The following is a 12,494-nucleotide window of genomic DNA, read 5'->3' on the forward strand; positions in this document are numbered from 1 at the left end:
CTGATCATATGTTGTACATCACTATGTTCTCCTACGAGGATATACATGTATGCTGCCTGACATAAAAGCAAATTATGTTTAAGACATTTGTTTTCCATTTGTGTTTTCCTGGACCAGGCCACAGTGTTTCAAGAGAATGAAAAGTTGCCTTGTTCTCGTTTCTACAATGTTTTATTGTTCATAAAGGATATTTACATTTTCTTCTAGCTCTGTTGACAAATTGGTGTGTAATGGACTTGATGTCACCAGCTTTTAGGAAAGGAATGATATGACTGCACATGACGCACATTTCACGTTATGAGACAGATGGAGCTAGTTTGAAGTAAATCATATATCCTTGCTAACGTTATACTTAATCTCTCTGTGCAGTCATTCTTGGAAGATCAAACATGAGCCATCCAGGGGTCTCAGCAAGTGATGAACACAACTTTCTTTGTTCTTTTCACACAGTTTCTCCCTTTGATGAATTGCCTTTGAAATAACATGTTATACTGTAGATATCCAGCTGAAATGAAAAAAACATTAAACATAACAGGCCAGATACAGATTTTTGTTATAACTGTTAAGACACTTTAGTGGTAATGGTTCTAATAACGCTGTTAGAAAATACAGGGTTATCCCAATTGCACATTTGGTCATTGGCTTAATAATGTAAGGTAGTGTTTTAACAGGTAAGGAGTAAGCACGGTGGTATCTACCTACAACTTTCTGAACTAATCAGACCTTCTCACTTATTGCTAAAGCTTTTAAAGCCACCTGGGAAAGCTGCACTGGAAAATTAAGATGCATACATACATGTGACACATAATCACATGTAGGCCTGGCTGCCAATGTTGACAGGTCATTAACAAGGCACTATATCGTCCCCGACACACTCCGTCCTTATGACTGTGATTTATCTGGGAGGTTGACCTCCATTGCGATCCGTCATACCTCCCACTTCCACTGTCACCCCCTCACTCTTACTGGGTTACTGCAGCATGAGGATAGCCATCTATGTAGCTTGTTTGACGCTCATCACACACAGACACGCACACGTACATACACAGAAACACACACACACAGAGCACCAAAACAGCTACATGTGTAGCTTTTATCTCGCACTCACCACACACAGTAAGGGACAGCACGTATTCACAGTCAGCACCACATAGACACAAACACTAGAGGTTGAGGTTCTTGGGGATCTCCCAGGGGAAGTCCTTTCTACCAAAATGACCGTAGCAGGCTGTCTTCTGGTAGATTGGCCTCTTCAGATCCAGATCTCTGCAACGTAATCCATCAACAGTTATAACAGGATATAACAAAAATATTAACCACTTAAACCCCAATATAACCCCTCCTTTTTCCCCTCTACACCAAATCTCTTGGCGAAAACGCCTACAAGCATCTCTTGCCGAAAATATCTACATGTTTGCAACGCATCGTGTTGCGAGCTTGCTATTTTTGACGAATGTTCGCCCCCCAGTAAAGGGACGCTAGGGTTCATGTGGTTAATCAACATGTACTGCATTATCTAACAATTTGCATACTACAACAAATGGGAATGTATTTGTATGAAGCCACAACAGAAGAGAGTCATTGTATCCGTGCATTAGTCACCTGACGATGACCCCGGGCCTGAGGTCAAAGTTTTTGTTGACGATGTGGAGCAGCTCCTTTTCACTCATCTGAGAAGAGCCGTAGGTGAACAGAGAGATGGACAGAGGATGGGCCACTCCGATCGCATAAGCCACCTGAACACAGATACAAGGGGCAGGACACGTTACAAATGCCTGCATTTAGCATTTTTGTTGAGCTTGTAAGCTGCTGTGAGGCTCACACAGTATGTATTCATTTGACTAATTCATGTTTTTTTAAATAGATTTATATTACATCTTTCAGTACTACATTATATGGATGAAAAGTGCTGTGTAAATCAAATGTATTGTTACTGTAGCCTACTGAGTAAAGTCATTCTTGTAGGCCTACCTGCACCAGAACTCTCCTGCAAAGGTTGGCCTTGACCAGAGACTTTGCCACCCAGCGGGCAGCATAGGCAGCCGAGCGGTCCACCTTGGTGTAGTCCTTCCCAGAGAAGGCCCCCCCACCGTGTGCCCCCCAGCCCCCATATGTGTCCACGATGATCTTTCTACCAGTCACACCTGCATCCCCCTGCCAGAAAACAACACAGAGTTTCACAAACAAGGAAATACAATTTTCACAGAAGGTACTAGATAAAAGATACTACCTGGATATTATGTATGTACCTGTACATCCAGATCACTAATAAACATTTGTGGCGTTTTTCCATTGCCACTGCTCCCTAACCACCAGTAGAGAGAGCCAAATATCAGAACAGCCTCCCTCTAAAAACAACCAGCAGCTGGAAACAATAATGGTTTTCAGATGTCAGCTCGTGGACACTTGAGGTTACTCAGCTGGCCTGACAGTCAACAATCAGAGGTTGTGTCCCAGTGAAGAGACTCAGAGTGGATAGAAGGAAAGGCAGCTGGCACGGGAAGCCCAGTCTTGATGATGACCCATGTTTAATGCCCAATCAATCAGTTATACAAACAAGGTAAGGGCATGCATCTGGTTTGGAGGACAATTTATTTTTTCCAGAGCAAGAGAGGGCATGGGCAAAGCTGTTTGTTTGTTTGTTTGTTTATAATGGATTGAAAATACAAAAAGCTGAATTTGCTTATCGATAATGAACTTTCTTTGCCTGAGTAGTGAGTAGGAATGTCTTTCATGAATCCTTTGCCATCTTGCTGAAATATACTTGTGTCACACTTCGACACACAGACCGGGTCTGGGGCCTCTTTACCCATTCAGCTATGGCTGCCCTATCCCCACCAGAGGGTGGTGAAAACACCAAAACAAATGGACTGGAACTAACCTCACGTCACCAGTCTTTCCACCTTGGAGGAAAAGACCATAGAGTTATAATATATCGGGCTAGACTGGAACAGCAACGTAGCTCAACAATGCACACCTTGCCTTTTTTTTTTTACCTTGTTAATGTTTGTAAACATTGGAGTAAAACAGACCTGTGGGGTAAGAAATCTCCAAATATAATGTTCTAGCTAAAAATAAAACTCTTTAAGAATGTATGTGAATGTAACCCTTATTTATAAGGTTCAAAAGGACCCCTGAGTGGGCCTTTAAACCTCCTTAATCTCGCTCCCTCCCTGTGTCTCATGACTGAGGTAAATGGAAATTGATGTTCTTCTGCATTTATATAGCGCCTTTCTCCAAAGCACCATTCACTGATGGCGCAGGAAGCCGTCCACACAGCCAGGAGGAGCTGGGGATCGAACCGAGAACCTTGCTCTACCTCTTGAGGTTCACAAAGACCTTCTCTCTTTCCTTTGCTCTGTTTCCCCTTGAATTAAATTGAAGATTTTGTACATAAAAGTCTTGTTGTGTGGTCCTCATGCACACCCGGATCCGAAGTGTCCGGATTACAACACATAGGCCACTGATTATCTCTAACCCTATTCTAGGACTAGATTTTATATAATGTCTGAAAGTTTTGCCCCATTCCGTTTTTGAAAAGACATTCCGTGTGGAGGGAGACCTTTTACCTGGGGTCCGCCGATGACAAAGCGCCCGCTGGGCTGCACGTGGTAGACGGTGTTTTCGTCCAGGTACTTGGACGGAACCACGGCCATGATGACTTTCTCCTTCAGTACCTGCTTCTGCTCTTCCAGACCTATGTACTCATCATGCTGCACTGAGACGACCACAGTGTGTACCCTCTTGGGAATCACAGCACCATCTTCCTGGGTATAATGGACTGTCACCTAATGGAGAATGGCAGAGGAAAGAAGGAGTCAATTAACAAATAAGAGCAGTGGGAGCTGGACAGAGAAATGGATATGGATAGATATGAAGGCAGGGAGACCATTTATTTTTAAGTGAGCTAGGAAGGACCGTGTGGAGAGAGTTTAATGGCACTTTTCCACTGCATTGCACTAGCTCAGCTCAACTATAGACTCCCTTTTGGTACTATACAGTAGGTACTTCAATGTAGCTGGTCATCATAGTCGCTTCCAAGCCTCTGTAAATCTCTATTTCACCTATACAATCCAATACAAACACTTTCAAAAACAAAAAAAAGTGTTGATTTGTGAGAAATTGGTAATGCAGTTGCTCAATATTGATTCATTTTACATAACAGCTAGTTTGAATGCTTGTTAACAATCTTCGGGAGCTTCCATGTAGTTATAGTGGAATCTGTCATGACATGTAAATATTTGGCATTTTATGCTTTATTTGAGATAGATAAGTCAGTGTAGAGAGACCGGAAACCAAGGGCAGAGAGTGAGGAGAGATAAGTGGGACAAGATGGGGGCAAATTCAAACCTGGTCAGGGGCAGACATTAGGGGAAATTTGCCGCTGGCCCGACATTTCAAGATCACTGACCCAGGAATCAAGAGTTGACCCCCGTAATAAAGAATACAAAATAAAATAATGAGCTTTTTTTCTTCTTTTCTTTTTAAGCAATTGATATTATATTGATATTGATATTGATATTGACAACTCCTGCTGGGTCCTCATGTTCACAAGGAGCAGAAGAAGCACTAACTGGCTAGGTCACCAGGCACCCTGCTAGTGACAAGTATGACCAATCAGTAGTCTGCAGTGTTTTCACTTTTGCCTCAGTGTGCTTGGAACCTCGGTGGAGGAGATATCCAAAAAAGAGTACTAGGTACAATTATCACCTAATGGAAAACGGGTACCATGCAGTGGAAAAGCACCTTTATGGGAAAGGACTCTGTTGTGTTTAGACTTTGAAATGTATATACATTTTAAACTGCAAGTCACATGTGGGTTTAGGGACATGGCCTAGACTAAGAGCACTCGTGCCAAGATGAAATGTGTCACGCTTCGACTCGGCCCTCCAAATAGCACTTAGGGGTGTCCGCTTCCATGAAGAGAAATCTGTTTTCAGGTTGTAGCAATGTTGGGACTTGGGAAGTAACAGGACTCAGGGGACCAATACAGCTTGATTATGAGACGGTGGTGGCTGCTCGGTGGAGAGTTTTGAGGAATCCCTAAGAAGGTTCCTCGTCCAAGTCTTTGACCACCATGTTCTGGTTTCTGTCGGTATGCAGGCCTCTCTACATCACCTCGTGGTGGAAAGTAATACTGATGACTACAATGTTCAGTGTAAACACACAGCCCGCAACTGGTAGTTATTCAATTTCACTTGATGTAATGTATCAATGTACAATGTACAAATAAATGTGACTTAACATGTGGCTTCACATAAAAGGCATCATTGCAGGAGAAGGAATAATCAGATATATATACTATATAGAAAGGTCTTCATGGTTTACAGATGATCACATACTGTATGTGATGGTGTGTATTTTATTTCTTTATTCAAAACAAGATTTACGTCTGCTAATATATACAGTCGTTTCAGAGGCAGCACAGGTGTATCATGATCATACCTGTGTCTTGGAGTCTGGGCGGAGCCAGGGGATCGTCCCGTTCCGCCTCAGCTCGGCCATCTTGGCGTTGAGTTTGTGGGCGAGGACAATGGTGAGTGGCATGCACTCCTCTGTCTCATCTGTAGCGTAGCCAAACATCAGGCCCTGTGAATGTGGAGAGATCACAGCTCAGCATTGACATCATTACGTTCTGGACATTGCAGTGCTATTTTCATTGTATGCATATGCCCCCTAGGATGTCACGGCCCTGGTCGCTTAGATATCTAAGTGCAGTATTATTTTTTTCATTGTGATTTTCATGTTCAGAGATGAAAGTTCAGCCTGTTGGTCACTAGCAACTCTTGATATGCCCCTGTGATATTGTCTTGAATAACATCATAACTGCATGACTGTCTGAAATAGGAGGGGCCAGGTGAAAAACTGTGTCTTAGGTTGAGTGACTACCTGGTCGCCAGCACCAATGTCATCTTCATGTCGGTCAACATGAACCCCCTGAGCAATATCAGGGGACTGCTGTTCCAGAGCCACCAGCACATTACAGGTCTTATAATCAAATCCTGGAGAGAGAGACAGACAGAGAGAGGGAGAGACAGTTCATTAAGTATACCTGGTTCTCACCTTAGCACCTCCTCCACCAACTTAGCACCACCCACCTGTCCTAGTCCGTCCTCCTCCTCATGACCTGTTGTGTTATGATAATGAGGGGGAGGGTATGTTTTTACTATGTCACTAAAGCGCTGTTTCTCTATTGGCACGTTTGACCCTCAAGGTTTCTGCCTCCAGGTAGAAACTCAAAATAGTCAGAGAAGACATAAAACACCATAAAAACACCACCAGGGGGCTTAATGAAGTTCTATCAACCTCATAGACACATGCAAAACAGAAAAAGTGCAAAACCATGGCACCACCTCTTTAATGGGTGTGTGTTGCCCTTGCCCTGAAGGTAGTGTGAACACAACTAGTAGCCTATATTGAAAATGCTTTTGAATATTCATCAATGTAATACATTTTAATCTCTTACTTACATTTTTTGTGAAATACTGAAAAGTAACTGCTTCTTATCTTTATATATTTTGTAGTAAAATCCCAAATGCTTTGAAACAGTGCTTCTGAGGTGCTTTGATCACCAACAGCAAGACATGGCTCGTTCATTTGGTCAATTTTGGTTAGATAACACTATTGATGTTGTTTTCATGTATGCGTTGCCTGTCTTGCAGTACCCTGGCGTGCGAGTACTGTAGCACACTGATAACAGGCTAAGCAAGCAATACGATTCCTTCCAAGTGTCAAAAAGGACGATAAAGTACCTTATGCAAAGCACTGTTAGGTTAGCCTTAGCTTAAGAACAGCAGTATGATTGGGTTTGCTGAATCATACTCAATTTAACTCCAGAAACATGAAATACTTAATTAGATTATGTTAATAGTAATACATAAAATGAATATATAATCTCTGGAGGAGTGACTCTTGTTTCAAATTAATTGTCTATTACTTACTGTCATTTAGTACAGGGCCATAAGTATATCTAGTACAGGGGTGCAGAGTGACAAAATGAAAATGCAAGCTCTGACAGCAACTGAAAGAAAGTATAAAAACAATACAAAACAAACTAGAAAAATGTGCTCCTCGGAGTGCAGGTCTCCGCCAGGCCAGGTAGTAGAAGTCAATCTTAGCCAATCAAGATCCAGATCCGTCTTGATCGACTATGACTATAGAGATACTTTTGTGCACTGATTTGCGTGATGTTTGGACATAATCTGTAGGAGTAATATCAAATGTGTTTTGCAAAAATCGTCCACCTGCTGACGCTATTAAAAGGCTGATGTGAAAAATAAGGAGGCAATGAGTTTGGGATTCAAGTGCACCTTTCTCTGAGTTGTCGTAGCCGATGTCACGGATGGTCTCCCTCACCACCGTCTGGTAATCCACATGGGCCCGTGATGTGATCTCACCACACAGCAACACCATGCCTGTCTTACACACCGTCTCTGTTTTGGCACATAATATTCAGTCAATATTATGATCTCACTACGCATTGTGCGTACATGTGAACTATCTTCTGACTACAACAAATACATTTCTAGTGATTGTACTTAGAACATGTTATGAAGTTATTTTATTTTGCAAATATCAAGCATCAGCTTTTATCAGTACCAGTGAAGTTGGTTGGGGGTTATGTTTTTTCCTGACCCATTCCATTTGTAGTTTTTGTTTTTGTTTGTTTTTTTATGGAAAGATTTATCATGGGGCAAGAACCGATTAACGTTTAACATTGATAGGCCAAAATGGAACATGGCTTCTCAAAAAGGAACATACTGTAACTTCAGAAAAGATTAATGTAGAACAGATTAATGTAATCCCATTGCTTTGAGGAAAGGTTTGTAAAGGGGCAAGGAAGAACTGATTAGGTATGTTTTTGTAATGTCTCCAAAGGAGGCCTTGTGAGATGTCATCCCCATATCATGCCCACTTCCAGTTGTATCAGCTTAAATCCTATGATGCTTTGTGAGGCAAAGATTAGCATTAGCATTAGGCAATTAGTAAATAGATTTTCAATGCATTCCTGTGGTGGCCAGATTTTTTTTTTTACAAAGAAATCCTGGCTGCATAGTCCTACCTTTAGCCCCACGTAGACTAACTACAGTACATAGGATAAAATAACTTCCACGGTAGCCGTAGTTGAATAGGTCCCAGGTTCGATTCCTGACCCCGGCAATGTGTCTAGGCGTCCCTGAGCATTACACTTAACCCTTAACTACTCCCCTGACTGAGAAGCACTCAGCTGGATGAAGCTGAAAACTGGATCCCCCCAGTGGGTTGAAATATCTAATTATTATTATAGTATGCAAACTATTTGAACCAAGTCTGATGCTCCACTGCCCTCCACTCGTTGCTACTCACCACAGGCCACCTTGGCATCTGGATCCTGTTTCAGGTGTGCATCCAGCACAGCATCACTGATCTGGTCACATATCTTATCTGGAAAACAGATGTAGTGCTGGCTTTAACAGTGCATTCAAAGGGAACTTAGTTATACGCACATCGATTGTGGGTGCTAGGCTATGAGTTTTACCTGTACATGAACCATGTGCATTTATTTCAATTGATTACTATGTTGTTTCATTGCCTGACCTTTTACTACATATTTCAAATATCTCAATTCGTTGAGCTACTGCTCTGGTTTCAGCCCTTCCATCAGAGTATTACTGAGGGCACATATTAGGAGCTACAGTCCTAAGAATAGCCTTGGTTTGGTGCATGCATACTGTAACTGTAGTGTGGGACTCCACTGTAAGGCAAGTCAATCAAAATACAAAATGTACTAAGTAGCCATGAGGTATCACAACTAGGTTTCATCATTTTCATTCAGATCATGTGTAAATGTTCTCCACTCCATTGAGAATGGCACATCTATACAGTGGAATGCTCTCGGAAACTGGAATGACAAAATGTTTTCCTATCAAATAAATGAAATATAATCAAAGACTACATTTTTGTGTGTGTGTGTGTGTGTGTGTGTGTGTGTGTGTGTGTGTGTGTGTGTGTGTGTGTGTGTGTGTGTGTGTGTGTGTGTGTGTGTGTGTGTGTGTGTGTGTGTGTGTGTGTGTGTGTGTGTGTGTGTGTGTGTGTGCGCGCGCGCGATCCCCTTTATCAATAATATCTATATCAAATCTGCAGACAGTACACAACTCGTTACTGTTGGACAGAAACCTTGTATCTCCATATTTCTTTTGTAAATTAATGCCCTACTTCATCATACAAGAGTGTCACACAAAAGTATTGAAAATAGCAGATCTACAGGCATTTTTTCCCACTATTTTAATTAAAAAACATGAGAATAATAAAAAAGGAACAGTTTTGGACATAAAAGGTTTCCACCCGACAGCGACAATATACTGTACATACTGTAAAGAAATGACAGATAAAAGCGTCAGTGGTATGTGTACTATAACCGCACTTCACTGCCACACGTACCTCCATGATGTGTGTGTGGCCATGTTCACATGCACCCTGTAATCTCCATGCAGGGAACCACACATTTCACAAGTACAATGCAACTGAAATCTAAGAAAAGGGCAGAGTGCAACTGACTGCTTCGACCTATACGGTAAGCCTCAGTTTGTTTGACATTTGACATTCTCTTGTGGTACAGAACATGTCTTCCTTCACATAACATTGCATCTGTTGCAGATGCAACAGACTGGAGATCTGTGTGGATGAAACCCTTCTGAGGAAGCTTCAAAATGCCAGGTTCTCTACTCACCCGGGTGTCCCTCGCCCACAGACTCCGAGGTGAACATGAAGGAGCCGTCATGTCGAAACGGGTCGTACATCCCATTCATCCTGTCAACTACAAGCAGTCCCACAAGAGAAACTAGGTAGACAACGCACGTGGTGACAAGTCCTGGGAGGTGGGTAGCTTGTGTAAGGATGCTGGCCTTGTATCCTTACACCGAGAGAGGGTAGGATAAGAGATGGACCCTGAAGTGAAGGAGACCGTGCCGGCTCGACTCCAGGACAATTTCACAGTCCAGAGGCACATGAGCCTGCCAAACTAGCCTGCACTATATAAGGCTGAAACACACACACACACACACACACACACACACACACACACACACACACACACACACACACACACACACACACACACACACACACACACACACACACACACACACACACACACACACACGCTCTCAAACTTGCAGGGGGAGGGGGCCATGTGAACCGGTGGGTTAGACCATTCAGAACAGAGAAAAAACAGAGGGAGGAATAATTTTGTTTTCCTGGAGAGACTTTTTTTTTTTACTACTTATTCTGAATTGTCTCACTTTGTAGTAGCCATGGCTTTTATCTGACTACATTAAAATCAAATTGTTGTGCAATAATCCATTGTAAATAATGACACTTGTTTCATCAAAGGGTTCCTGTGAGCTTCCCCCACTCACTCATTCTCGCCTCGTCTTGTCTCTTGGCAGCTAAGCTAGGGGCCCCTGAGTTTCCTGGTGGGAAGTCTATTGCCTGTGTACACAGAGCCCTGGAGAGAAGCCATGCGGCTGTGCCCTTTCCACCAATTAGTGTAGCTGCCACTGCACAATTTGTTATCTCCGCCAGGAGATCATGCGATCGGCCCAGTCTGTCTGTGTGTCTGTCCACAGTCAACCTTACCTAGCATACTATAGGCCGATCAGCATCAGTATTTCTTGTGCACACTGACAGCAGGCCAAGGACCTCAATTCTATAATATTTTTCATTGTCTGTTTTGTGTATTAATAATCGCAGATAGATAGATAGATAAACTTGTAGTGGGATATACAGTACATGTATTAACCAATTGCAGACATACCCAAAATGCCCAAATTAAGTCAATCTTTAGGCGCTTTGACAGAGTTTAGAGTGTCAACATTTGGCACTACCATCTTGAATGTACTGTAGAGTTTCCGAACGAGCATGCTGGAATTTGAAATAACATGTTTTGGGTTGGTCTGGCGTTTGGCCGTACTAAATGTAACGTTAATGTCATGTGTGTTTATGGGTTGCTTTTGCTCTCCATCTTATGAGGACTATCACACTCACACACAGGTCTGAGGTCTCTTTCCTGAGACTGCACTAGCATCATCTGTCATCTTTCGGTATACATCTCATCCTACTATTACCTTTTAGTTGTATTCACATTTAATTTTCTACTTGTGTAACTGTAATGTCAATGATATTAGATCTATTACAGAGCTTGCCTCCTCTTGGAAAGGCCTCGCGAAGCCACATTAGGGCAGCAAAAACCCAACATTTCAAATCGCAACCTTTGATTTACTGGGTATGACTAGTACAAAAAGACTCGCACTCCACTAGAACTTTTAGGTCTAATAGGTCTAATGTGAGGTTGGGAGGGTAAAACAGATGGTTGCTAGGGCAAAACGCTGGTTGCTAGGGTCTAATTGGTGGTTGCTAGGGTATAATAGGTGGTTGCTGTGGTCTAATATGTTGTTGCTAGTCTAATAAGCAGTTGCTAGCCTCCACTGTAGCTAAATGGCATTTCCCCATTCAAATGAATGGGATTTTTTTTTGCAATTAAAAGTTAAATATCTCTAAAAGTACTAATTATTTCAAAAAATTCAAATATCCAAGTATCCAACATGCCCTAGGCCGAACATTGTTGGAACAGGGTTTCTAGGTGTCAAAAACTAGGGGTCAAAAACGTTCTGAATAATTATAATAAATAGTGAAGATAACATTAGTGGGATCATTACCCTGCTGAAAAAAAACAGCAAAAAACAGCTTATGATGGTTGCTGGTTTTAGCTGGTCTTAGGCTGGTTTAACCGGTTTACCAGGCTGGTCTTACTGGTTTGTCAGTATAGTTGATCAGTTGGTCACCCAGTCAGGCTAAGCTGGATTCTGCTGGTAAACTGGGCTTTGCTGGTCAGTCCAAAAGAACACTTCAAAAGCACTAGAAGACAACTTCTATACATCAAAGATGTGTTGGACTGAATTATTTCTGTAAAACGTTAGCTGGACAGAGTTCTTTCAGACATAAATCCCCATCTTTACTTCTCAGGAAACAGGTGGAGAGACGCGGTGCCCCAGTACCTTGATGGCATGGGACTTGAACCTGCAAACTGTCTGTAGCAGAGGCAACCGAACAAGCACACCATACCATTGTGCCAAGGCAGCTTTGGGCCCTCAGCAGGTGTCTTCTAATGCTTTTTTGTATTTCAGCCTTGAAAATTCCAAAGTACTCCAACATTGAACTATAGGAGGACAGGGATTTTAACATGGAATCTCTGTGCTGAGAGTCTGACCATTAGACCACTACAATATGACTCAGTCTCTCTCAACATAAAGGATAAAGTGCCACACAGGATAGGGCCCTGGCTATACTACACCAGTCATTCACTTAGTGCTTTTGAAGTGTTTGTTTATATGTTAACATTGAAAAATTCACAGCAATATTGCATTGAACTACAGTCGGTCTGGGAAGTGTTCTTTTGGACTGACCAGCTTACTATCTTGGCTTTGCTGGTCATTCCAGTCAGCCAGCTGGCCGAC

At 42.3% G+C, this 12,494-nt stretch overlaps 1 protein-coding gene across 2 annotated transcripts; it reads right to left on the bottom strand.

The window, feature by feature from the left end:
- Positions 1–1,102: 1,102 nt before the first annotated feature.
- Positions 1,103–9,780, bottom strand: LOC311060383 (S-adenosylmethionine synthase-like; the record flags this gene model as incomplete). Of its 2 annotated transcripts, XM_084078554.1 has the most annotated exons (9): positions 9,710–9,780; positions 8,347–8,424; positions 7,311–7,433; positions 5,890–6,002; positions 5,446–5,589; positions 3,570–3,788; positions 1,972–2,154; positions 1,603–1,736; positions 1,103–1,266 (listed from the first exon to the last, which is right to left on the bottom strand). In XM_084078554.1, exons 1-9 carry the CDS (start codon positions 9,777–9,779, stop codon positions 1,164–1,166), a joined length of 1,167 nt encoding a protein of 388 aa, XP_083934680.1. In that variant the 5' UTR covers position 9,780. The 2 variants fall into 2 exon arrangements, with proteins under 2 accessions (XP_083934680.1, XP_083934681.1); XM_084078555.1 differs by lacking the exon at positions 1,103–1,266 and having other exon boundaries at positions 1,599–1,736.
- Between the last annotated feature and the right edge of the window lie 2,714 nt (positions 9,781–12,494).

This window comes from Gymnoscopelus microlampas (assembly GCF_963454915.1).
Source record: "Gymnoscopelus microlampas genome assembly, chromosome: 14".
Classification (NCBI taxonomy): domain Eukaryota; kingdom Metazoa; phylum Chordata; class Actinopteri; order Myctophiformes; family Myctophidae; genus Gymnoscopelus; species Gymnoscopelus microlampas.